At 52.0% G+C, this 27,609-nt stretch overlaps 1 protein-coding gene across 1 annotated transcript in view; it reads right to left on the reverse strand.

Moving 5' to 3' along the window:
• PRKAR1B (protein kinase cAMP-dependent type I regulatory subunit beta) overlaps positions 1 to 27,609 on the reverse strand; it is a 153,038-nt gene that overhangs the window by 15,137 nt on the left and 110,292 nt on the right. Inside the window, exons 6-8 of the mRNA XM_063091434.1 lie at positions 21,917 to 22,075; positions 12,456 to 12,516; positions 8,515 to 8,636 (exon numbers count right to left, since the gene is read on the reverse strand). Coding sequence (XP_062947504.1) covers positions 8,515 to 8,636; positions 12,456 to 12,516; positions 21,917 to 22,075 — 342 coding nt within the window. The remainder of the gene's footprint in view (positions 1 to 8,514; positions 8,637 to 12,455; positions 12,517 to 21,916; positions 22,076 to 27,609) is intronic.

Raw genomic sequence — 27,609 nt, forward strand, 5'->3', positions numbered from 1 at the left:
TTGTCATGGGCTAGGTAGGGGATAGTATTAGCATTTTCTGAAGACACTTCTGTGTCGCGGCATCTACTTGTAGAATTGTTTTTAGAGGCAATCATCTTCAAATGCAGAAGCCCTGAGCCTGAGGCCGGCTGAGGCCCCCAGCAAGCTGACATGTGTAGCCTCTCACCGGTTCCTCCATCTACACATAGATACAATGTTCTTAGAGAACAGCCAGCTGTGGATGCTGAGTAGAGTCACATAAAAACTCACTTATTCTGAAAGCCAAAGCGAAAACATCGTGTGCATTTGGGAAGTCGGTTTATCCACCCTCGAGTCAGTGCGTCCTGGTCATTCACAGCTCGGGGGTGCCCAGCTCAGCTCCCCAAGCTGCTGGGACTAATGTCTAGCCCACTGGGAAAGGGACAGCCAAGATGTGCCCAGGACGGAGCCTTCCCTGTACAGCCCCAGGGGAGTTTCACCTACTGAGGGGGGCTTAGAGAGGACATGCAGCCCTCCTGGTCTCCAGGATGACAAGGCTGTCCTCGGATGAGAATGGGGATGGGTCACAGCTGATCAGACTTCCTTGTCCTTCTCAGTGGCCCATGTCCATTAGAGCCACCCAGGAGCCCACCCAGCAGGGTCTGAGCATAGGAGGCAGCTACTCTCGAGGCACTGGGGAGATACCAGGTGGGGTGAAGGTAAAACTCCTCTGAGAATCCTCACATCTCATTGGCAATGACCCAGGCCAACAAACCAGCAAACACCATGAGCAGGGTCACCCAGGGCCAGACACAGAGGGCACCATGAACCATCACTGTCCCCGTGCAAATGTCTGAGTGCTGGGATGGAGTCAGCACAGGCCGGGTAGAGGCTCTGAGCCCAGCCATGAGGTTCTGGAAAAGCGTTTGTTCCAGTTCAGCCGAGAAGGAATGTTTTTATTTTTCTGCTGTAAAAAGTGAGTTCACGAGGAGGCGAGGCCAAGTGCATTCTCCTTCAAGATGCTCTGAGATTCCTCCTCAGATGGGAAGATTTGGGGCACAAACCCACAGTAACTACTGGAACAAAGGTCCCCACAGGTCTCACCTGCCTCAACCTTCCAAGAGGAGCCCACAGGGCCCAGCATCAGATAACCTACTGGTCGGTGGAGGGTTCTTGTGGCCTCAGGTGCATGCCCCAGGACAGCAGCAAACACAAGAAAAGCCATTGGAATGTAGACCAGTAGGCTCCTTGGACAGCCCTGAGACCAAGGACAGGCCATCAATGTAGCAGGTCTGAGCGCATCTCCTTTAACACAAGAAGAAGCTTGTGGCCTCCAGGCAAGGTATTCCTGCTCTTACAGAGGGAATACATCACGAACATTGTACCAAGTGAACTTTCAATCTCCTTGTCCAGGGGCTCCAGTATGTGTGAGATCCTCCCTGCCTGACGTCTGCAAGGTCCCCCTCTCCCACACGCCTCAGTGCCCCCACCTTCCATCACACCTGGGTACTCCCCACCCTCATGCCTTGTGTTTCTACGTGAGCCTGTTGTACTAGCTGCTGTTTATATGAGTACCCGCCCTTCCTCCACTGTCTCTATCTGCAGAACTTCTGCAGGTACTTCCATACCCTAATCTCCCCACCCGCCCACATCTTGCCCATCTGTTGGCCATTTCCTTTCACACCGTAGCCCCTCAGCAGAGCCTGAGCTCTGCTACCTGCTCGGTCTCTCACCATCCCCTTGGGGGTCACTGACCACCTCTCTGGCTCCTCCTCCTAAGTTTATTCTCCATGCAGGACCCAGAGTGATTCCTCGGCAAGTGGGTCAGATGATTTCCCTCCTCTGCAAATAAGCATTGAACCACACCCAGAGGCTGACCTCCCACCCAGAATAAAATTGGACATCCCCAAAAGAGGGAGGTGTAAGAACAAAGAAACAACTGTAACAGTAGCCAAAGGAGCAAGGGGAGAAAGGAGCAGAGGGTAACAGTGAGTAATGATGCTCCGAAGGCATAGCTATAAAGTGACACCTCCCACACACTCTGTGAGATCCCCAGTGGTATTTTGATGCTTTAATCCCAGAGCCAGCCCAGTGTGCCTGGCACTTAGTAAGGGCAGCACAGACTGAGTCACCAACGACCCTGAGCGAAGATGGGTTGTGTGCATCAGGGGCTTCTCGATCCTGTTTTGTAGGAGTCTCCCTCCTAAAAGTTTCCAGAAGTGACTCGTGGATTTTAAACCATCTGCTGCCCCCTGGTTCAAATGCCTGAGGGGCGGTAGAGCAGCCGCAGCTCTGATGAAAAGTTCCCAGGCCCAAGGACGGCTTTGAAATGTGTTGTTTTGCATTTGCTTCAACATTGTGGACATTCATAAAATTAATTTGCTAAGAGAGGAGATAAATCCAATCTAGTGTTCCCATGGCAACACCTCCCAGGCCGCTGCCGCCTGGTGTGGGAGCAAGCTGGGGAATTTCAGTCTTAGGATTTTTATGGGGAACCAGCTCTCAGGGTCCAGCTGCCCCCAGGCCTCAGTGGAGATCCCAGGGAGGGGAATTCGAGTGGCCTAGAGAAGCAGGGCATGCAGGCCCAAAATTGAGGAATGCACAAGGGAACATGAGCCTGCCCTGAGACCTGCAGCTCCCTGCAGCAACCCTGCCCAAATCCTCCTCGGTTTTCCTGGAGAGCGCAATCAGGGGAGACGAACATTCTGATGAGGTTATGGAACAGCTGGGCAGTCTGCCCGCTCCAGGACCTGGCACTTCCTCCACACATTCTGCCCTCTCTCTGCCAGGTCCCAAATGCCGTCTTTCCCTGGGGGAACCCAGCCAAGCGTCTGTCCTTCCAGACATGGTGACAGCTCCTACGGTCCCACTGCCTGATGACCGAGGACTTTGCCCAAACTTTGAGAGCCCCTCGGCCCCAGGGCTGCTTCCAGGGCTCTGGTAAGGGATGTCCACCCCACAGGCTGCCTGCAGGTAGAGGCCTCATGAGGCAAGCCGTGCTCAGGCCTGTGGGGCTACAGTGCTCACCACTTACCCATCCCAGTGTTCTCTGTCTTTGTGACTGTCAGCTCCCAGTTTTACACTCAGAGGCCTGCAGAGGAATGATTCTGCTCTGGTCTGCTGAGAATATTTTCCAAGAGCTTTGGGGATCAGATGTCTGAGGAGCTGGCAGCTCCCAACAGTTTCAGATGCAGCTGGTGTGAGCTGGGGAGATAAAGGAAGACTGCCTCCACCTGGGAGGGGCCCCTGCTCCTGCAGAGAGACCCTCAGGGTGTCACGTAAGCTGGGGAGTCCTGCAGCCCAGCTCTGCCTTCCTGGCTCCCTGAGACTAGCAGGCGTTAGTGACTATCAAGTGTCTGCAGGAGCCATCCCCCTATCTGTGCAGGGCAGGGGGTCCCTGCCAGGCTCCTCTGTGGATTTCCCCACACCTTGGGGAAATCAGCTCCCGAAACAATCATACTTCCAGCAGAGCAAAAGCCAGGTACCAACCCCTGCAGGCTCGCAAGGGCTCCCCTACAGATGTCCACCCGGGAGAAGGCCAAGGGGACAGACAGATCCTGGGCAAAATGAAAGCATGGGGTGAGGTGAGAGCTCTGCATTCCGGCTCCCCAGGGGCAAAGTCTCGTGTAGAAGGGTGTCTGTGACCAGCCACAGATAGAGCTTACGAAACAACTTGCTTTAGAAATCCCCATAAGGAAGAATGAACATGACTAAGTGAACATGAAAAGTGCCTGCCAGACAGTGGGGACACGGGCCAGCAGCAGAGTGAGGACACAAGGAATCTAATCCTGAAGTCCACGTGTGTCTTCTCCACGCAAAATAGAAAAGGCAGCAACTGAGTGGAACTGCCAAACCTCAGACAGCTCCGCTCGGCGCATGCCCGAGAAACATGCTTGCGGGCTGGTGGCCAGGACCAACCGCGCACCTGTCTTAGATGTGGCCAGTGGACGGCTTCTGGCCGTGGGAATCAAGTGGCTGAAAACTGAAAACATCTCCTAAATTGCATTTCAGTTCTGAGAGTCTCTGATTCCTGTGACTTACCAAATTTGGTTGATCACAGAGGAAAAGGGAAAAAAATCCAAGTTGCCAAGGAGACCACTTCAAATACATTTTACAACGTTGTGAAAACTATACCTTCCTCTCGGGTTGGGTTACATTCCAGAGGCCCATATAATACGAGGCTTATGTGAATCTGCTCCAACCCCACTTTCCCATCTCCCCCCATATCTCCATGCAGTCAATGCTGGGGGATGTTCTTGAACAAGGCTGAAATTACTCCACAGAAGCCAGTGATGGTCCCCATCACCAATTCCCTCTCTGAAGAGCCTTTCTTGGAAAACCCTTTTGCAATAGGAGCATTAATGAACTCATGGCAAGAAGATAGTGAGCATCCCATCTGCAGCACCATCTCCTGAAAATTCTACAGTGGAGCCTGTAGAACCTCTGAGAATCAGCTATTCCTAACACAAAACCTTATCACCTTAGTGCCAGGTAAACCCTTTAACAGGTGAGCAACAGCAACGCCAGGCCCCCAGAGCCAACAAAAAACACCATAAGGTCAAATTTCAATTGTCAACCAAAGGGAGAGGAAAAGAAAGGTGGAATGTACAAAACACAGGAAGCGGTGCTCACAAAACTGATATTGCCCTCTGACGTGCAGCCCTAGATACCTGAAGGCATGTGCATATCCAGTAAGTGCTGCCACCTCATCCAGGGTAGAGCCACAGACTTGACACTTGTGTCCACCGCCCACTGGTCAGTCGTGTGTGTCCTTGGGCAGACAACCAACACTCTCTGCTCCCACCCCGCCCCTCGGGGTAGACATAGAGAGGAACACTGGCAGAGCCTCCCCCACTGCGGTGTGGTCAGATCACACACACAGCATACATGGGGGCACCACACCACCCCTGGCACACCCTAAACTCTCAGAACATGCCAGCTCCTCTTATCGCAATTAATTATGTAATTGATTTCAGTGACGCCCTTGTCCTCTGTACCAGAGCAAGAACACCACATGAGCCACCTGTCTGCATTCTGTGAAGATGCCCTCGCTGATTCATGCTTCTCACACATTTTTATGATTTTGTTTTTTTTACACGTGGTCTTGGACTCAGCTGGGATGGAGCCTTGATCCATGGATGATAATGGACGATTGTCTGCATTAGCCAGAGTTACCAGTTCCCTCAGTTTTAAGACTGGGGCTGCAAACTCAAAAGCCCGCAAATGTCTGCAGAGACTGGTGACAAGGTGAGAGGGCCGGGTGGGGGCTGTGGCAAACAGGGGCACACTCTCAGCTCCAGCTGGTTGTGTCTGGACAGGGATGCAGGTCCAGTGTAGCCAGATATCCGATTTTTAAAGAGAAGTAAGAGATCCAGATGTCTACGTGAAATCTCTTTATTTTAAAATATTGACAACTCATTCAAATATTTTTTTAAAAAACCCTGGGCAGGCCAATACAAATTTGTCTGTGGGCCAGATTTGGCCTGTAAGCACCAGTTTCTCATCAATGAATGTGAAAGAGACAGATATTTGCATTTTCAGTGGGCACGACACTCTTCCCTGTGGTGGCAAGGAGGAGGTTCTGTTTGTTCATTTATTTCAGTGGTGATAACTGATGAGAATGGAGAAGCCATTCAGTTCTGGGGTTTGGCTGGGCTCAGCTGGGAGATTTAGCTTGGGGTCTCCCCTGTGGTTGTAGTCAGAAGGACGGGGTTATTGTCACTGGAAGACTCACCTGGGCCGACATCCAAGATGGTGCACTTATAGGAGAGCCATTGACACTTAGGAGCTCAGGGCTGTTGTTGACTGGAGCCATGTCCTGGAGGCATCTCAGAGCATGGCCACTGGGCTCCAAGAAGTGTCCCAAGAACACGGTTCCAAGAGGCCATGGTGGAAACTGAAAGACTTCTTATGACCTCGCCTTGGATGTGCCCCAATGTCATTTCCACCACATTTGATTGGTCAAAGTGAGTAACTAAGACCAGCCCAGATTAAGGGGAAGGGAATTAGACTCCACTCTTCCATGAAAAAGATAGCCAAGAATTTGCAGCCACCTTTAACAAATCAGATTTTGGGGGTGAGAGTGGTTGTAATAAATTGATGGCTGAAGAAGTCTTCCTCTACCTGAGCACAAATCTTCAATTTCTCAACCGGAGAATGTTGATCCCACATGGATGCCCAGAACGGGTATCACACAAGGTCACTTTCACGGTCAAATTCAGACAGAGTCAGAAGACAGATTTTTATGAAGCATCAGGAGGACAGGAAACTGCTTTGGGGGGGTAGAAGGCCAGCAAAGAAACACAGACACACTTCTCACTAAGGGTCAAACAGATGGGCTCTCGCAGGTGTCGGTGGAATGCCCCCGGCCATCTCCAGGTGGCAACGTCACCCCCATCTCCTTTTCATTCCGTAGTAGCTTCAGCTGAGTTTGTGGAGCATGAATCACCTTCTGTTGGAATGTCCTTCAGATAAGCATGCAGACTCCCAGGCTCCTGCTCCAGACTGGCAGGAGAGCGTCCAACCAGGTGAAAACACAGGCCTCACAGCACCGCCATTCCCTTAAAGTCCTGAAATACCCTCAGAAAAGTTCTGAGTGACACCATCTCTTTACCCCCGTGGCAATCACAAAGGACTCGCCTCCGTCTTTGCACACAGAGGCAGCATCGGATTTCAAAGACAGGTCAGGGCCTGAGCCTCTGGAACCAACCAACACTTCCGAATCCTGGCTGGGAGGTGAGGAGTTGAAAAAGGCCGGTTTACTCCCCTCTCCTGTCTACTGATAGGAGGCTTCCTTCAACACTGACCAGAGTTGTGATTTGTTCTGCCTGTGGTTTTATTCTTTCTTTCTTCCTTTTTCCTTTTTAAAGAAACATGATTGTGGAATGAGTCTCCTACCTTAAGGACAAGAAATACCGCCCGAGAACTCCTCCCTGACAGGGGATTCCTTCAGGAATTCCCCTCCCGAGAAAGGCTGGTGAGGATCCCAAAGTCGCGGGAGCCTGAGACAAGGTCTCAGGTGACATTCATGTCTCATATCTGCAGGGTTTTATTCATGTCATCCCTGCTTGATGGCCTGTATACCGGAGATGGCTGAGCACGGAAACACAGTCTGAGTCTCCTGACCGACATCAACAGCCCTGGCGATGTTACTGTTGTTTCTGTTATATCTTAAAACAAGAAAGTGGCTCCTAAATTGGATTATGTCCGGTCAGATGCCCACCAGCGGTTGAGCTCTTTGCTCACTTCTTTCTCTCTTCAGCAGTCCCAAGACAGCGACATGCGTTCTTTCTAGAGAGCACGATGCGCCTCTCCGCTGCCAAGGCAACGGTACGCACGTGGTCGCACAGACCCGCCACAGTGAAGCCCTGCTTTTTTCCAATGGCAAGATAGAGTTGGAGAATGTGCTTAAAGAGCATGCAAATGTGAAACTCTTTTTCACCCTTAAGGACCAGAGAAGTAGGAAATAAGCCCAACAAGCAATAACATACTTCTGGCACTGCGTAATTAGGGGAGTTGTCTGCAGAGTCAAGGCAGATCACTCACTCATTCCTCAGCTGCCTGCTGGGGTGGGGGCTTCCTCCCAGAGAGGCTCAGGCAGCGGGGGAGGGGGGATGGAGACGGACTCTGGGTTGCTGCTCTAGGCTCATCCCCACATTAATCAACAGGGACAGGGTATCCCCCACTCATAGGGCACAGGCACCTCCCGCTAAAGAGTGCGGATTCCCCCAGCCATTGCCCCGAGCGGAAGTTCACGCACAAGCCACTTAGTTCCACGATTCCTTCCCTGTTCTCACAACAGCTGCTCACCCCATCTGTAATAGGATTGAGTGTGGCCACCATGGATTAAGGCCCCAGCATGTCCCAGAAGCTTCACGGAGCCAACTGTCACCTGCCCTCTGTGGTGGCACGGCATGGAAGACGGCAAAAATGACTTGTGCGTGTTCAGGCTGAGAAACCTGCTGCCATCTTTTTAAAATTAAACTTCTATTTTGCGATCATTGTAGAGTCACATGTGGTTGTAAGAAATAATACAGAGGGATCCCATGCACCCTATATTTATGCAGTCTCCCCCAATAGGAATGTGCTATAAAACTACATAGTACCATACCACAACCAGGATACTGACAAGATACAATCCACCAATCTGGCTCGATTTCCCCAGTTTTATTTGCACTAGTGTGTGTATACGAGTGTGTGTATATTTAGTTCTTGGCAATTTTATCACACGTGCAAGTTTGTGTATCCACCACCATTTTTAAGCAGAGACCCTTTTGATTCTTGAGGAGGAGAGGACATTTCAGTGACAGGTGTGTGAGATTATCAGCCTGCCCGGCTCCATGTGGAAGTCTGTGTGGAGCATGGATGTGTGGGTCACTGAATCAACTCTTACTCCAGAGGGAAGGTAAGACAGTGTAGGGGGGACAGAGTGATCAGAAAGGAAGCGTCTCCACCCCACCCCACCCTGGTCCTGCCTACCTCAGCAACGCCCCTGTCTGTCCCAGGCTCTGTCTTGCACAGCCCCCTCGAGCGCTGACATATCTAAGCAGGACTTACTTCTGTGATGATGTAGAAGTCATCCCCTGGCTCCCCCTGAACAACGATTTTCTCTCCATCCTCAAACTGGACGGGCTCCAGTGCGTCGGCCACTGTCAGACGTTCCCACTTCTCCAGGGACTCTGCAGCAGGAAGACACAGAAAGAGTCACCGCAGGCCAGCACCTCATCCACAATGGTGTAAGACAAGGGAAACTGGTCTTCTAAAATGTGTCCTCAGATAACACGACAACATTAGCTCCGTGAAGAACAAGCTAATTGTAAGTTGGCAAATGAATAAAACAGAAAGGAGTAGAGGCCACAAAAGCCAGTCCTCCAGTGTTTCTGTGCTAGGAGGCCTGGATAGTTTTACAACTAGATTGGATCCAAGATGCACAAGCTCTCTTCAGCAGGGAGATGTGGTTTTAAAATGAGAACTATTCTAACACTCATGACTGGTTTAACATAAATAACAAGCCCTGAAAATTGAGTCTAAGTTAACTTACTATGAAAATACTTTTTTTATCTTCAAAAGAATAGAACTGCCTGTATTTCTGCAAACAATAGAGTCACAGCTAAGCACCAAGGCTACTAAGCGATTTAAAATAATTCAGAATGGCCAAAGCAATTTCTTATTCAAAAGAAACACCATCCGTCCAAGGATTTTCAAAGAATATTTATGTTGCAATATTAAGGCATAGTACACCTTCCATTATTTTAGTTCAAAATTCTTGATTCCAACTCCAAGTTTATCTTTAAATGCTTACAAATTCAATAGCTCTTTCCACCCTTCTCGCACCTTCCCTTCTCTGTCATTAACCCTTGGGAAGGAAGAAAAAAATAAAAACGCGAGACTTTTATAAGAAAATAATGATTGCCTGATTAACTATTTCTTTTTTGGCAAAAGAAACTTTCCTGGCTTATGCTTATCAGAGGCTACCTATGTAGGTCAGCTGCTAAAAATAAAAAGCAATGCATTTATTTTAGATCTAGGTTAGGAGGGAGATTTCTCTCCTTATAAACCCCTGCCAGTGCTATGCATTGCAAAGGACAGTGCTTTCCACTAAGGCCAGGGCCAGAGTGAACCATGGTCGCTCGACCAGCTTTATTTTCAAAAAAGGCCTGTTCTAGACAGAAGCTGCTCGATAATTCAGAGCTCGGAGTGTTCCCAAGCAGTTCAGCACATCAACGCACATCTTGTGACAAAACAATGCAGGTAACTTCTGAGAAAAATTATGGTTTGTGTTTAGGAGGAAATGGGTACAGAATCAGACTGGCATATGAATGTAGAGTGTTTTCTTTATTCATTTCCTTACTAGGGCTATGATGAGAGGCATTAATTTTAGAAATCCATTGCAGTTAGAAAGTTTATTTCCACATATCTGATTAGCAGATTTTCTTCTATTATATTTGAAACCTGCAATATTATGAGGTCTGAAAATCAAGATTTGCAACAGCTTTATCCCCCAACAACATAAACCTTGGGTGAAAACTGTCAGAAGAAACCGTAAGGGAGATGGCAATTTTTTGGTCTCCAGTTTTTTAGATGTCTCAAGTCTCTGAGGCAATTCATGAAACACAAAACATTTGGGGGTGCTTTGTAAGCTGTAATTCAAAATCCCTGTGTCTCAGGATACTGAATGCTAAGAGTCAGTCCCATGTAGGAAAAGAGTGACCCAGGCTGCAGGGAGTTCTGCTTTTAATGATCCCCTTTCTGAAAGGTATTTCCAACACTGCACATGGAGAGTGTACAGAACAAATGCAGACAAGTTTCCCCAACAGCACCTCACAGAAGTCAGCCTGCAGCCACTGACATGACAAAGCAAGGTGGGTAAACCTGCCAAGATGGGGCATGCACCTGCCCAGGAAGGCCAACCCTGCCAAACACTCCATGGTGGAATTCTGTGGATTCGCACCTCCACGTTCAGGACTGTGCTGAGTGCGGTGGAGTCTCTGTCCCAAGGGCCAACCCTGGCATGTTTATGGGGAGATAATGGGACCTCAAACACACAAAATGACAATTACCATTCCCAAATTTCCACTGAGGGAGGAGAAATGCCAAAGTCCACAGCTTCAGGGTCCATCCACGCTGAGGGCAGGCGGACTGAGAGGGAGGCTATCCTGCTTAGCAAAACTGGCGGCATGAGGCATTGTCCCACAGCCACTTTTTGGAGGACTTTGTGTGGCTAATGGTGACTGAGCAGGAGAAGTGATTAGAGTCTTATTGCTCCTCCTCTGGAAAGCAGGGAAAAACTGGCCACACTCGGTGGCTATCTCATTAATCAAAGGAAAACAAAATGGGTGGGTAGAAGGCTAAGCATATGTTGTAAGGGTGTCTGACAGGCCAATAAAAGCCCAAGACATTCAGAAGAAGAAAGGAACAATCTCTAGCCTGGGCCTGCCTATTCCATGCTGAAGTGCTCATCTGTTTAGTCCCAGGGTAGTCTCCAGTGCCTCTCCTCCTGGGTGCAGGAAGAGGGTCTCACCTTTCATTTGGCCAGTAGCAACAGTGCAGTTGTTAGCTTCCATAGCACCAGTAAATGGATGAATCTGGGAAGGAGACTGACTATTCAGTGCCCAGTACCTGGTGGGCACTATGGGCCAGGGCCCCACACCCACCTCTGCCTCAAAGGCAACGGAGACAGAAAAAGACTGCAAAGGTCCCTGGTTTTTGGATTTTGTGTACGGATAAAATGTCCCTCAGCCCCTGCAAAATCTTAGGGACCAACTCACGAGATTGCCAGCTTTTTGTTTTGCCAAGTATGACATTTAAAAAAAAAAGCCTCTAGAAAGAAGCCAGACACAAAAGGCCACAAGTATGATTTTAATGGGATGAAATGTCCAGAACAGGGAAATCTACAGAGACAGGAAGTAGAACTGTGGTTTCAGGAGCTCGGGGGAGGGAGGAATGGGGAATGACTGCTAATGGGTACGGGATTTCTGTTTAGGGTGACGAAAGAGTTCTGGAACTAGATAGTGCTGATGGTTGTACAATATTGTGAATGTACTTAATGCCCCTGAATTGTACTTGTGAAAATAATCAAAATGGTCAGTTTTATTTTATGTGTATTTTACCACAATAAAAAAGAAATACTAGTTTGTCTCAACATTTCACAAAAGGATTTCAGAGTTCAGGGCAAAGTCTTCCCTGAGAAGGGGCCTAGGCACAGTCTACCACACACAGGTGTGCACACACACGCACACACACACACGCGCACAGACACGACTCTGGCTGTTCTGGTGCATGGAGGAGGGGTGAGGAGCCGCTGCAGGTGGGAGGTGCCAGGCGGGGCAGGGGCAGAGGCAGAGCCAGAGCCGGCGTCTCTTCCTCCCCGGCTGGCTTCATCACGTGTTAAATGGGTTCAGCAGCATCTTCCCCACAAGACCAGTGAGCAGACTCACCTGAGTGTGTAAGGGCCCGGGGTGCACCTGTGATACCTGCCGGCCTCCACTGTCCCTCCAGGGACTGAGATCCATGAAGGTGGGACAGGAAGGGTAGGGATGGCATGAGAAGAAACCACACTCAGGATAAATCAAAACAGGCCAGGGTAAGAAGCTCAAAACAACTCACCACGCTTACTAGAAAGCAAAGTCGACTCAGCTCACAGGGCGCTAACAGGGAGGAATGGCCGGAGTTGACGGCATTGACGGCAGAGGGAGGGACAGACACACTGATGGAAAGACAATCAGTACCCATGGGAGGGGACATGGGGTTCTCGGCCTTGCCAACAAATAACAGTGTGTGTACATATATGCGTGTACCCGCACATGCACGTGTGCATGTGTGTGCACATGCATGTGGGCTGTGTCCCAAGCTTACATAATACCAAAAACACTTAACTAGCCAGCCACACAGGGAGTGGGAAATAGCCAGGGCTGGACAGCAGGTGCTCAAATGAGGACACAGAGGAAGCCACACATGGACAGACAGAGTCATGACAAGGGAGGACAGGACCCACTGACCGAGGATGGAGACCTTGCTGAGAAATTCCTCATACATCTTGCGTTTTCTCAGCGTGCTGCCCTGTTTGGGAGAAAGAAAAACACAGAGTAGAAAGCGGCTCTTCATGCCTGAATCCTGTGGATATTTCCACATTCCCCCAAATGGCTCTGAACTCTTAAAAGGAGACCCTGTAAGCATTCCGAATGCCAAAAGCCCCTCGAATGATCAGGCATCTCTGTGAACTGCCACCGTCTCCTACGCCCAGCTTCTCCTCCCTCCTTCTGGGACGTTTCTGAAGGGGCTTCCACCACAGTTTCTAACTGCCCCGGCCAGCAACAGAGGACCCCATCCAGCTGGGCCAATTACCGGTCCACAAGGAGAGCGCACGACCAGAGCCCCGCTTCTAGATTTCCATGAAGTGAGGTGGGGAGGGTCGTAACCTAGGACGGTGAAGGCGGGGAGCTGTCTGCAGACAGGGTCACCTGGCCTACCCCACAATTCCCCCATCCACCTACAGCCACACCTCTGGAGAGAAACTGAAGCCAACACACAGAATCACACCACGGGATGTCAAAGAGAGAGCGCAGCTGACGTTGGCTCAGTCCCTGGATCCAGACATGCCTGAAGCGGGATCCACCTGCATCACTCCCAGTTTCTTTTAACCAATAAATTACGCCTCCTCCGATACAAGTATGATGAACAACACAGAACCAATGAACAGGGCCCTGTCAGCCGTTCTATGAGTTAGAGACTGGAATTCATTCTGGAAATTAGAACTAGAGATGTGAATTAGGAAAAGGCACACGCCTCAGCAAGCTGATGGGCCCTGTGCAAACGAGAACAAGGCCCCACCTCCAGGCGGTCAGCACCAGCCTGGGAAGGAGAAAGCAGCCTGGACCTTGGCCCCTCTCGCCCCTCCACCTCGTGCCTTTGCACAGCGCACAGGCTCCATGACCGCCCACAGCAGCCCTGCTGGTGAGTACTGTTAAGCACTGAGCATTCAGAAAACAGACAGGTACAGTCCACCAGGCAAGCAGTAAGCCTGGTTTTGTGAAAATTCAAACAGCCTCATCAATTGGTGGAGGCCATGAATTCAAGTAGGGAGTATGCTGGGATATGAACGAGATCGAGAGACCGTATCTACTCATGACCATGATTTTCTGTGACCCTAGATCAGTCACCTTGGTGTGGAGAGAGAAGGGGAAGAGGGAATCTGTTGTGTTGAAAACATACTCCAGGTCAGTGAGCTGGCTGGGTCTTGAAATGACTTACATCAACCTCAGGATGACCCTGTGAGGACAGGAGCATAGTATTGTCCTCATTTTCCAGAGGGGGAAACCAAAGGGCTCAGTACAAAGTATGATCATGTCTCCTTCAGAAAGAGACCCTTTAAGCACACTGAAGGTGACTTCATCACATGGGAAAATGAAGGGCCACAGCAGGAGCCCTTTCCACGAGGGGGTGGGGGTGGGAGGTGGGGGGACAGCAGCCCCGTGGACGATGAGCCATGAGTCATGGGGAGGCAGCTGCAGGCCCTCATCCAACCCTATTTGCAGGGACAGAGTGGGACACACAGTTTATGGAGGCAGGAGACGCTGCTGCAGGGGTAAGAGAGGTAAAAGACGAGTGATGAATCTGCTATGGAAGAGAAAAGGACCCAAGGGGAAAGAGCTGGGCAAAAGGCATATGACACCAAATGCCTGTCCCTAGAAAAGAATGACAAAAATGTGAGCGGCACTGAAGTGGGGAAGGAACAGCTCTCTAGTTCCTGGGCATGGCAGCAGCTGCTACAGGCCCACACTGAGGCTTTTTCCACCGTTGCTTAGTCTAGACCCTGGTGGTGAGACTGACCTTTCCCTCATGTCCCAAGTTCCCTGGGCACAGGACACTTCCAGTACCGTGGCCCTCCCTGCTCGCCTCCTGAGCCTCCCTCAACATCCAGAAACAGACTCCCAGAGCTGAGCCACATTCCCACTCACAGAAAGGAAGCTCGAGCCCAACACCCATGATGGGGATGAGAGCCTTAAAGACACCTCATCCTCCCGTGAGTCCCAGGGACTCGGCATAGAGGACACTCAGGCTGCATGCCTGAGGGAAAGTGAAGGGCACTCCCACTCAAGTCAGACAAGTGTGAATTAGGATGAACCACTTGTGTCACTGAGCCTTGGTGAAATAAGATAATAAAAATCTCTGCCTCATCGGGTCATTGTAAAAACTGAGTCTCAACAAATACTCCTTATGTTGCTGCTGCTGATGATAGTAACGGTGATGGTGATAAGAATTGTGATGGTGGTGATGATGATGATGATGAAGATAATGATGATGACAATGATGGTGGTGATGGTGGCAATGGCAGTGATGATGGTGATGGTGATGGTGATGACGATGGTGGTGGTGATGATGATGATGACAATGATGTGGTGATGGTGGCAGTGGCGATGACGATCGTGATGATGATGGTAGTGGTGATGGTGACGACGGTGGTGATGGTGGTGACAATGATGGTGATGATGGTGGTGACGATGATGGTGATGATGGTGGTGACAGTGGTGGCGGTGGTGGCGGTGGCGACAGTGGCGGCGGTGGCGACGGTGGTGGCGGTGACGGCGGTGGTGGTGGTGACGGTGACGGTGGTGGTGACGGTGACGGTGGTGGTGACGGTGGTGGTGGTGGTGGTGGTGGTGGTGGCGGTGATGGTGGCAATGATGGTAGTGGTGGTGATGATGGTGATTATGATGGTGATGGTGATGATGGTAGTGATCTCCATCCTTACTCAGTACAGTGAAGGAGGACTGACAGGAAGAGTTGGCTCACTCCAATTCAAACTCCATAACTGCATGCTCTTAGACCAGTCATGTCCCCTCTGGGCCTCGGTTCCTCCATCAGGAGAATGATGGAGTTGACCTGAGCTCCTCCTCCCTCCTCCCTGACCTCTCACCATTGCTCTGTCAGTGCCATCTCCATCTCAGCCCAGAAGTTTCCTTGTCTTTTTCCCATTGAGATGCAGAGGGATATGAACCTCAGATGACTTCTCCATTGTCAGAAATGGGGTTAGAGACTGCTGCAAACAGGCGCTAACTACTTGGCAGCCTCACCAATCCCAAGATTCCTCCTCCTCCAAGGAGGGGATAAGAAGCACAGCTCGGACCTCGCTGAGCGCTTCCTAGGTACCAGGCTTCCCATGGTCATCTCCTTTAACCCACACTGCAGCCCCTTCAGATGGCACTATTATTATCTCCACTCTACAGGGGGAAACAAAGGCTCAGAGGGGGGTCCTGGCCCGCTCATGACCACTGGGCTGCCAAGTGGAGGGGCTGAGACTTGAAAGGGGTCAGTCTTGTCCCAGTACAGATGCTCATGCCATCGGGCTCCACACTATCCTGGAAACGGCAAGGTCACGCTGCATCTCCATCCTCACACTCAGCATCTTCATTCCTCCAGAAGAGCAGAAGAGGTGTCCATGGAGCACCTACTGTGTGCTGGGCCCTGTACCACAAATCATCATGCTCCAGCCTCATGTCAGACTGGAGGAGGGCAGCTCAGAGAGCCATGCCATATGCTGAGGCCACCCAGCCAACAGGGAGCCGAGGTGGGATGGCTGGGCCCGACCAACATCACGTTCATGCTTTTATCAGCACACCCCTCTCTTCCTGCAGGCTGAGCAGCCAGCGGCAGCTCTGAGAGTGTTCCACAGCACGGAGTCACTTTCAGACAGGCTTTGCCACAGGCAGAGGGGGCTCAATGCTACACAGAGAGAACTGGAAACTTCGGGGCCTGGCTGCCCAGGGCTCTTACTCCCCCAGTGCTTAGCAGCCAGAAGACAGAAATGCGCAGGTGCTTTGCCATCCACCCAGTGCATGGCTCCCACAGCCCCTGAGCTCCCCTCTGAAATGCATGCAGGCACTCATGGTCCCGTTAAAGGAGGAGGATCCAAAAGGGAAATCTGTCCCCAAAATGGATGCACATAAAACATCTCAGGCTACATCTGTCTCCCAAAGCACACTTTGGAGAGTCATGGTTGAAGCACAGGTAAAAGCAGCCACTAGGGCTCTGCTTCTGGCCTAGTCGGCAGGCTGAATCCTGGCCTGGCAGCGTTGAACTCAGCACTCACATGGGAGGATCCCCTGGTGTCCAGTCCAGGGGACCACAGAGACCAGGAGGATGGGGGGTGGGAGCATTTCTAGCCTCCCTTAACCAGTAAGTGGCTGGAGAGAGGCTGGTGGGTAACTCAGAGCACTTGCTTTTCATCAAACAGCTGTGGGTTCAAATCTCTGCTCCCTCAACTACTATCTACATGGCCCCTAGCAAGCACTTCCCTCTCTGAGTCTCAGTTTCCTTATTGCACAACGTGGATATCTTAATACCTGCCTCCAAAGGATCCCTGTGAAGGTTATGCAAGCCAACATCCATCGAGTGCCTGGCATGTGATGCGGTGATGGGATCCTGGTCCTCCCTGACACCCAGGTCTCAGCTTTTCCATCAGTTCTAGTCCAGACCAGTGCTAAAAAGGCTGCAAGTCCCCATTTTAGAATCCTAGAGGTGTCCTACCTATCACTTGGAAACCCAGAGATACTCACTCCCCAAGATCCCCTCTTTCTGGCATAAGCCCTAACAGGGCTGGGGAACTTACAGCCTAGCGAGTCCTCATTAACTTGGCCCAAGACCATCTGGACCAAGACAGTGTAGAGGTCCTTCTGCCCCCACAGCAGGTGTCCTGAACAAATCGGTTACACAAGGGCACTGTTGGAAATGCGGCATCCAGGCATGGGGGAATGTTCCGGCATGTCTGCCCATGAGAGCAGGTCTTGATGCCCTCAGCAGTAGAATCATGCTCGATGACCGAACCCAAGCCATTTTAGATCCCCACTGGCCATAAAAAAGGCATTTCTTTTGAAAAATAATTTATAATTCAAACTGACCGCCCAGCAATTATGCCCGGCCACTGGAATGCAAGCGTGTTTTGCCCCAGGAATCTTAGACATGAAAGCTTAGTGCAACCAGCCCATCCATCTCTCCTTGCCGAGTGACAGCTGAAGCCAGCTGCCCAGGACCCTCAGGGAAGGGACCCAGCCTCAAAGGCCCCCCCTTTTGGATTGTTTTCCTTTTGTGACGGACACCATGGTGAGGCCAGGCTGGGAGCCTGGGCTGTTTGTTCACGCACCAAGCAGGCAACCAGGAGTACACCCTGTTATCTTGGAGGTCTGCTGGGACCCCTACTTTCAGGGCTTTGCAGCATGTCAGCTGGCATCCCGTGAAGTGGGCCTTGTGTTGGGTGAGATAGGTGACTCCTGTGTCCCAGTATGTGGCTTGCCCAAGGCCATGGAGTGGGAAGGGGCCAGCAGGGTCAGCCCTTCCCCAATGAGTCTGCCTGAGGGCACGACGCCTGGGTCCTGGCCTCAGCTCTTCCTTGTCTTGCTGGTACCTGCCGCAGGCCCCAGTTTTCACATCTCTATAATGGGGAGTCAGACTGGCTAACCTCAAGGCGCAGAGACTGGAGGGAAAGGCCCCAGCACTCTCCTCCTCCTTGCTGCCCTCCAGGTGTCTCCAGCTGCTCATTGGTCAGATGCTCCCGCCCTGTCCCCTTGCCTCCCACACCCTGTGAGCCAAGGATGCCCAGGGCCCCAGGGGCTGGTGGCCAGGATGGATGGAAGCCCCCAGCAGTCTGGACAGCCCCAGGGACCAAGGCTGCAATGCCTAGTGGGAATTCCTCTACTACTTACATACATAAAGTCTGGAAAACTACAGCATTGACAGCTCCACCCTCCTGGGCCACTCATGGCTGGCCCTTTTTAACAGTGACCCAAAACAAGGCCCCCCTGAAGTCAAATTTACAGTGGGGTGAAATGCCCATCAATACCTGAGTCCCCTGCAAATGGTGTCCCCAGATGGTTCTGCAAGTGCCCCTTTCCCTACCCTTCAAAACCCGGGATGAGCTAGCCCCCACTGCAGCTACTTGCCACCAAAGCCATGACTTGAAGCCCACCAGCACGCGGCCCTGGCGCCCAAGCTCAACAGGCTGTGGGGTCAGTGACTGTAGTTTGAGGGCACCGCTGTGGAACCTGGCATGACCCTAGGGCTAATGAGAGAATGGAATTCTCAGCCCCCTCACAGGCCCCACTCACAGATAGGAAGCCAGGCAGACGTGCTCAGGGACTCAGGACTGCAGATGGTGCTTAGTGGACACGCCAGGTAGGCCATGGTTCAAGCTGCAGCACCCCACTTCCAAGCTGTGGGACCCACAGCACACCACACAGCTCTCCTGAGCCTCAGCATCCTCTCTCCTGAGGATGTGCACGGTCCGCCTCCCAGGCTGGTGTGACCTCCGGTGAGACACCAAGCCCAGGCCATGGCTCAGGGGACCCTCCATAACCTTGGTGGTGTCAACAAGGTTGCAGACGCCAAATGGCTTGTGCTGCAAAGTGGAGGAACCACATCACCTTCCAGCACCTGATGGCTTGCCAAGTTGCTCAGGACACCTGATGAGGCTTCACTGGCCAGCGGGGGCTGGGAGAGGGGAGGGTCTGACCTCCACTTGAGATCCAGGGTCCGAGGGGTCTTGGAGTTGGAGGTTGAGCCCTGGCCCTGCTCAGTGCTGGGCTCCATTCTTCCCTCAATAAAACCCGGGGCAGTGGAGGGAAGAGACAGACATTCAGGAACCTTCCAGATCAGATATTCTGGGCTTCCAACACCCCAAGTGTACAGTCCAAGCTAACATTTTGGGAGGTGGCCTGCTCCCTGGTGACAGCAGCACTACCCCCATGGCACATCCAAGCTTAGTGCTAAGTGGTCACAAGGCATGAACACTCATAGTGTAACATACGCATCCAAATCCGCCCAGGTCGAGGACTGATGCAAATACAGACACCGTTCTGCAAGACACTGTCATTTTCTTTCCCAAGACACATAAAGCTCTGTGGACTTCCAAGCCTAGCCATGACTATTCTTAGTGCACGGGGATCCAAAATTAAAACAGAGGAAGCGCCAGCTCCCTTGGTGGTTTGGGAACTTCCCTGAATATAAGGTTCCAGCCACAAAAGTCCCACGCCAGGAACGACACCAAGTAGATGATGATGGAGGAAGGACGGCTTATGCAATCCTGGAGCCAGGTGCATCCAGACGCAACAGGAACTGCTGCATCCTCTTCGTGCTCCCAAAACCACCTTGGCCCTTCTCAGAAGGAGCATGTCTCAGAGCTCCCCTCCCACATGGACAGACAGGTCTCCAGTGAAAACAGGAGTTGGCATGTTTAAGACAAAGAAGAGAAGGAACACAAGCCCCACCAGAATTCCTTCACCAAGAGGCCCAGGTACATCTGCTTTGTGCCCCAGGGTATCCACAGCAGCACAGGAGCCCCTGGCACACAGGGGGTGCTCAATTAATGCTCAATAAGTGCATGAATGAGGAGCTCACCAAGCATGGAGCCTGATTAAAGAGTCACCTCAAAGACTGTGCTGAATGAACCCTACCCGAGGCATGAAAGAGCCAGGACCAGGACACGTTCTCCCTACTGCCCCCTGGCCGGCAAACCCTTGATTCCCATCTGGATGCCAGGACTCATTTTCCAAGCCCTCACCATGACTGCACTCATAGGACGCTGTCCCAAACCATCCTCTGGGGACCTTCCACAGGCCTCCTCTGCAGGCATCCCTGAACCACAGCTCCCGCCTTGGAAATCACATCTGCTGAGGCTGGCCTTCGGGGAGACAGCCAAGCCCCCCCAGAGGACACCGCAGCAGAGGCCAAGCTGTCCAGCTCCAGTCACAGATAGTGGGCTGGTCTTGGGCATGGAGTAAATGGTAGCCCCCTGAAATGGGGCCATCCCTAGGGAGGGAGAGTTGAGAGGCCAAATGTCTCCCAGGTACATGCTCACCTTGGTCATTTCCCTCCTTGGCAGGGTCAGACCCCTCGGATCCCAGGCCCCGCAGTAGAGGGCTCTAAGCAAATGCTGTCCTGGGGGCAGGGGGCTGCCCTAGGCAATAAGCCCACCACTGCCCAGGCTCTCCTGGGTCACCTCTGACCAGCTCAGAAAAGCCCCTGGCCCAGCGGTCACCACATGGTCAGTACAGAAGCGAGGAGCCTGGCTGCCCCAAAGAGCAGGGTGCTCAGCTCCCAGTGGCCTCTGCCTAGTGAGGGGAAAAAAGGGGCTGGAGACGAAGACCTGCGACCATGAGGTGACCCCCAGACCAGCACGGCTAGGTCCAGAACCTTCTGGCTCCAACCATTCTCCTAGCATGAACCACCCCTCAGGCCACTCTTTTCCCTTACAGGGATGGCCAACTCAGAGATAACTGGGTCCAAGTCGCTCCGGTTGGTCTCTCCTCAGCTCAGCCTCCTGCAGTGGCTCCTGGTGCACTGGCAGTCGGAGTGAGACCCTGTTGAGGCTACAGGTCCACCACCTCTGCGAATGGATCTCTCATTCCCCCATCCATGATAGTCTCCTCACTCATCCGTAAACACTCCCAGCAACTCTTACCCTAGGGCCTTTGCATTTGCCACTTCTGTGGCCCAAACACTCTTCTCCTGGACAGCCTCTTGGCTCTCTGCCTTCCCGTTCCAAGGCCTCTACTCAGATGTCACTTTATCAAGGAGGGGAATGTCTCTGAGGCCTTTTTGTAAAACAGCAGCCCCTTCCCCACCTCTGGGTCCACCTTCACCCCTCTTCTGCTTTACACCATCTGAGCTGTGTGTTTGTTCACTGTCTGTCTTCCTCAATTAGGATGTCAGCTGTGTGCCTCATGCTGTTCCCTGATGCACCCAGCACCTAGAGCAGCACCTAGAGGGTAGTTTGTGTGTAGCGTGAGCCTGGAGAGGCCTCTCAGTCTTCTCAGTCCAGGAGCTCACCCCCAGGAGCCTCCTGTGAATACCTGCTGAGACAGCCCAATCAGCCCCATACCCCTCAACTGCCCCACCATGGGCTGCACATGTGCACAGGCATGGACATGTATGTGCACACACACTCACAGTGTATCACCTAAGAGTAGATTTGGCTGCATAGAACAAAAAACATAAAACCCAAGGGTCAATCCCCACCTAAAGGAAGTAAGGGGGCAAGCAGTCTGACCCTGGCATAGTGGCCCCACTGTGTCAGCAGGGAGCCAGGTTCTTCACATCTCTTTGCTCCACCACCCTCATGAATGAGTTTCATTTTCAAAGTCATCTCATGGTCCAAGATGGCAGCTGGAGCTCTGGCCATTACAACCACACTCCTGACAGTTGGAAGGGGAAAGGAGAGGAAGGCAAAAGGGACTTCCCCAGCCTCCTGCTTGTCTCCTAAGAAGCTTTCCAGAATCCCTCCCAACACTTTCCACTCATTTCATAGGCTGCATCTATCAGGGAGACTGGGAAATGTCTTTCCTCCAGGCACATCCCACCCTGAATGAAGCCAGGGTTCCTGTGTGATGCTTGGCTGTGGGTGGGTGTCAGACTCAGCCACTGCCCTCCCTGGCCCTGGCGAGGCCTCCACGGCCAGGATGCCACTCACCATGAGGATTCGCCGGTAGCTGTCGCGGTCGATGCCCCAGAGCTTAAGGTCGGTCTTGGCTTTCACCGTCGCGGCCCTGGGGGTGCCGTATATGAGTGCCAGCTCCCCGAAACTGCCCCCTTCGCTGATGCTGGTCACCCACTCTCCATTCACATACACCTTTGGGAACATAATGAGAGAAACATAATGAGTCCGCCACATGTCATGGGGGACATGGGGTTACATTGGTGCTTCCTGCATGGGGAGCCCTCCTTAGCTCTCCCTAGAAAGGGGCCCCTGCAAGGAGGGGCAGAGCACCAGCCACCACCCCCAGCCCCCTGGGTATGGGCAGAACTCCACGTGTGCCTGCCCAGGATGTGGCAATCGGGCTGGCATGGCCTCTGATCCAAGGAGCCAGCCTCATCCCAGACTTGACCAGGGCCATAGCTGGATGGCATCGAACCCCAAGGCAGGAGGACCCTAAGTTGCCAGTGCCAATGAGATGAGCCAGGACCAGAGACAGAAGAACACAGTGTGTCCGAGCCTGCCTCCCAGGCACATCTTCGATTCAATTCCTTATCAACTTAGACTCAGCCTCTCTGGGCCTCAGTTGGCTCGACTGCACACTGATGAGTTGGACCCTACGATTTCCATGGGGCATCCTGCTCTGGTGCTCTACCTCCATGCATATGTGAGATTCCAGGCAGACACCCCTACCTCTTGCCTTTTCCATTCATAAATTGCCCCTTCCTTTCCGTCTACTCTACAATCCCCCCCTGACAATCACTGTGCCCCTTGCCTCCACCTCCATCAGCACATGCTGCCCCCAGCCCCAAGGAGCCATTCTGACTATCCTAAGCACAAACCCTTTTCCTCCCAGGGGCATCCCTCCCTCCTCGGGCCTGGAGTCTGAATGGGAGCCCTATGGCTGGGCACTGCTGCCGAGCTGCACCGAGAAGGGGCGCAGACAAGATTCCCTTTCAGCCTGCATGGGCGACGTGCCCTGCACAGTGTGTCTACTATGCATTGACCACGTCCACATCCATGCAAGAATAGTGCAGATTGTTCATTATGCAGCGATTATGCAGATTCAGTTACTATAAATTGACACAATACGCTCTGTATTCCCTCAGCGTGTCAATGAGCTTAAAGAATAGTTCTCATTGGCAAAATGGGTGCACGTCGGGAAAGAATGGATTGCGATGAATCATGGAAGCGATTCTTAGTGAAATCAATGACTCATTATCTGGATAATAACTGATGCACAGAATTTTCTATCTGGAAGAAAACGCCACGCAGGTGATAATTCCATGAGTAAGTGCGGGCCAGGGTGGGGGAGAACTGGTCAACCAGAGATTTTCAAGGGGAAGAGAGATGACGGGGGTGCAAAGGCAAGATTCCCCCTGAAGGAGTTCGTGCTCATCCCCACCCAGGCCAGCCAGGCTCCCCGCGTTCCTGGAGGGGAGCAGCTGGGCACACGGGGGAGAAGAAACACCACCTCCCCCTCAACTCAAGGAGTCAGAAGATAACCATCCTCACAAGGAGGGAGTGTGCCCAGCTGGACGTGGAGGGACAGACACGGGGAGCGACTGTCAGTTCAGAATTTTAGATCAGCTACAATGTATATCGACAAAATAAAATTTAAAAAAAAAAAAAAAGAATTTTAGGGGTGAAGGAACCTCAGAGAACATCCTCCAGAACCTCTGCCTCTTGTTTTCTCAAAGAGGACCCAGAGCCCAGGGAAGAGTGGCAGTGACAGCCTGGGCACAGCGTGGCCTCCCATCTCGCAGCTGGCACTCCCACACGTCGCTAACGTTCTTGTAAAAACCTGTTGACGGAGGCATAACTTGCAAACGCTAACAAGCACGATCCTTACGTGTACAGCTTGATGAGATTTCACACCACTCTGACTGGATCCCCAGAAATCCTAGTGCCCCTCCCAGGTGAGTCCACCCCAAAGCCAAGCTCAGTTCATCTAACAAGAATCACACAGCTCATCCTTCTGTGTCTCCTGGTATTTATCCATTCTCTAGGTGATGGACTCTTAGACGGTCCATCATAATGCTGCCGTGAACATCTTGTTTGTGACTTACACGCCCTCATTTCTCTCGGTTGTACACTGGGAGGGGGGCATTTGCTGAGTCAAAGGGTACACCTGTTGGGTTAGCTTTAGCAGGTGTTGCTAATGGTGTTTTCTAACAATTGTTCCAAAATCCACCTCCCTCCAGCACTCGCCGCACTTTCTTTCCGATGCAGAGACCTCTTGCTGAGTCATGAAAGCCATGTGGGATCAGAGAATATAAATCTGAGGTTGGAGAGGTTTGGTTGACATGGGAGAGTATAGTGAGGCAGGCGGCATCCTGTGCCCAAGGAGGGTGGGTGAGTCTCCCCACTATGCACCTTAGGGGAACAAGGAAGCGATCCCTCAAATGTCTGCCCTGGCAGGTGGCAGGACATCCCACCCCCCATCACCTGCCAAAGAGTACAGGGGACCCTGGGAACAGAGAAGGGTAACTCTCAGCAGAGCCAGCCCATGGCAGCTGCAACCCCAACTTTCCTGGGGCACATCCCCAAGGAGGGGGCAGGAAGGCTCTGCTGCAGGGCAAGACCAAGGGGAGCTGGAGCCTGGAGCACATCACCACGGCGGGCTGGGACCCTCTGCCCAAGGCCTCCAAGAGCTCCCTCTGAGGCGTCAGAGAAAACCATTGTGCATATCCTGCAGACGAGCCCTGGGCCACCCCACAGAGGACAAAGGGGCCATCCTTCTCAGGACACTGGCCTCTGTCACTGCTCCCCAGCACAGCATGGGCCCCACCCCAGCTGGTACGCAAAGGGGCTACTACTTGTTTTGTTTCATTTTTTGTTTTTTTCTTATTCTTTTAAAAGAAAAATGGTGGGAGGCCACACTGAGCTACATTCATGCTCTACCATTGACCGCGGCTGCTCAGGGTAAGCACGGAGCTCCCACTCAGCCGTTCTGCATTCCTTCCCTCCTTCCTTCATTCATTCACTCCCCCCTGTGATTTGCTGAGCACCCCCTCGGTCCCGGCATGGCTCTGCACTGGGGATTCATCAGTGGGCGACAGACAGATTCCTGTCCACGAGGGACTTTATGACCAGCAGGGTGACAGACTGTAGACAAATAACCACACGAATACATGTTCATTATAAAACATGCTAAAGTCACAAAGAAAATGGGAAAACAGAGTGTTCAGTAAAAAGGCTACTTGGGGACAGTATTTAGAGGATGGTTTCACGGAGGTGACTTTGAGCAGAGCCCTGAATGGCAAAGGGCCAGCTGTGCAAAGATTTGTGGAAAGAGAGTTTAAGGCAGAGGGAAGGACGTGCCAAGGTCCTGAGGCAGGACTGAATTTGGAGGGTACTGGATGCAGCAAGACCAAGGGGGAGGATGCCAAATGGGGCAGGAGAGGTGGGTGGGACCAAGCCATTAATTCTAAAAGCAATGAGAAACCCCAGGGGGTCACAGCAGGGTTGGATGTCATCTGGTTACATCTGCAAAGCTCCCCTGGGTGCTAAGTGGGGAACAGCTGGGGGCAGCTGGAGGGGAAGTAGGGAGGGAGGCAGACCTGGGGTTTGTGACTGGGCTACTCAACCTGCACCTGTGGACCAGCAGCACCAGCATGCCTGAGCCAGCAGCACCACCATGCCTGAACACAAGTTCATGGGCCCACCCAGACCTCCCGAATCGGACCCTGGGGTGGGGCCCAGCAGTCTGTACTTTAACAGAAGAGGTACAGCAAGCTGGAGAAGCAAAACCCCGATTCAGGTGTGGAAGGACACAGAAATAGGGGACTGGACTGAAGGCAGATAATAAAGCCCCAGCTGTGGAATCATGAGGTAGCACTGGATATCTATCAGTTCCAGGCCTCTAGAGTCGTCATCGTCCAGAGCCAAGAGAGCAACACCCTCTGGCCATGCTCACCTCCAATACCCACACAGACCTAAGCTTCAGGAGATGCTGGGGAGCCCTGGCCACCCGTGACCACACCCGCCCAGGCCTGTGTGTTAGGGGATTGCTGTGTGCCCTGGCTCCATCGCCTGTCCCCCACCACCCCCCAGCACCACAGGACACTTCAGGTCAACAAACTCGACTCCACAGAAAAGCAAAATGGGTTGAAGGAACAGTTCAGCAAGTGGAGACAAAAAAAAACCCCAGTCACCTGAGTTATCCACTTAATCGAGGTAAAAGGGTATCCCCTTAACCCCAGCTCTCACCTTCATTTCACCTGTAAGGCAGAGCCGACTTGTCACAATCTGGGCAAGAGGGCAAGGCAAGGCTGCCATCAGGCTGCTGTTTTGCTATCATGAAATGGCGAGGAAAAGGGAGTGAACAGTCCCTCTCCTCCGACTTCTCAGGCCCCCACAAAAAGCAGGAACACCTGCGTCCAGCTGTCAGCTGTCTGTCACTGCCCTGGAAGGCTCCCGCACTGCCCAGCCCACCTGCTGTCTCTCCTGCTCTTCCCAGTGTAGGAAACCCAATTCCCTGCCCCAATCTTTAGCCCAAAATGCCCAGGGCCTTTGACCTGTCTGGTGTTTGCTCGTGGTACTCTCCCCTTCCTGCCAGATGGCTTGTCTTCACTCCTCTGGGTGGAAAGCTGCCAGCAAGCCTCCTCCAGTAGAACCTCAAATCCATCCAAGGCACCCTCTATAGACCTCAGGCAGACTGAGGACCCCAGAAGGCAGGATTTAGTCGAGACCCTGAACCTAAATCTGGAGTTGGCCACTGACTGCCAGACTGACCTTAAGGCCTGCCTTGAACTGAGCTGTTCCTCCTTAAAATGCAGCCTGTGTGGGGTCTGCAGAGTGCAGTGTGCTCAGTAAGCTATCACTACCCAGCCTGTGTCATCTGCCCTCACATTAACACTACCACATGTGAAGAGGTTCTGGGATTCATCTCCCCTGACCCCAGAGCATATACACTACCAGGATACATCCAAACAGCCTAAAACCCCAAGTGGGGCCACCCGGGACCCCAGCAGAAAACAAAAAGGGCCATGTTGGGGGTCCCTGGATGTGCTTTATGGGTAAAATCATGCTGGGAAGGCTCCCGGGTGCTGCAGAAAAATTTCATAGTACGCTCTGGTTCAGGGGTCACACAACTCAATAAGTGACTAATTAAAGCACAGCACTCTGAAAGCAGGGTCTCCAAGAGCTGCTTCTACAATCACATTCATAGCAGCAGATTCACGGCAACCAAAGGCAGAAGCAACCCAAGTGTCCATCGATGGATGATGGATAAACAAAATGTGGTCCATCCATGCAACAGAATATGATTCAGCCTTAAAAAGGAAGGCAGTTCTGACACATGCTACATGGATGAACCTTGAGGACATTATGCTGAGTGAAATAAGCCCGTCACAGAAAGACAAATACCATAGGATTCCACTTACATGAGGGGTCCCTAGAGGAGTCAGATTCATAGAGACCGGAAGTAGAATGGTGGGTGCCAGGGGCTGGGAGGGAAACTGGGGAGGTCATGTTTAATCGGGACAGAGTTTCATTTTGGGAAGATGAAAAAGTTCTGGAGATGATGGTGGTGATGGTTGCACGATAACGTGAAAGTACTTAATACCACTGAAGCGTACACTTAAAAATGGTGAAAATGGTAAAGTGTATGTTATGTGTATTTTACCGATACACACACACACACACACACAAAACACAAGGCCAACACAATAACAACCAATCCCAAC

Source organism: Cynocephalus volans, chromosome 3, assembly GCF_027409185.1.
Source record: "Cynocephalus volans isolate mCynVol1 chromosome 3, mCynVol1.pri, whole genome shotgun sequence".
NCBI lineage: Eukaryota > Metazoa > Chordata > Mammalia > Dermoptera > Cynocephalidae > Cynocephalus > Cynocephalus volans.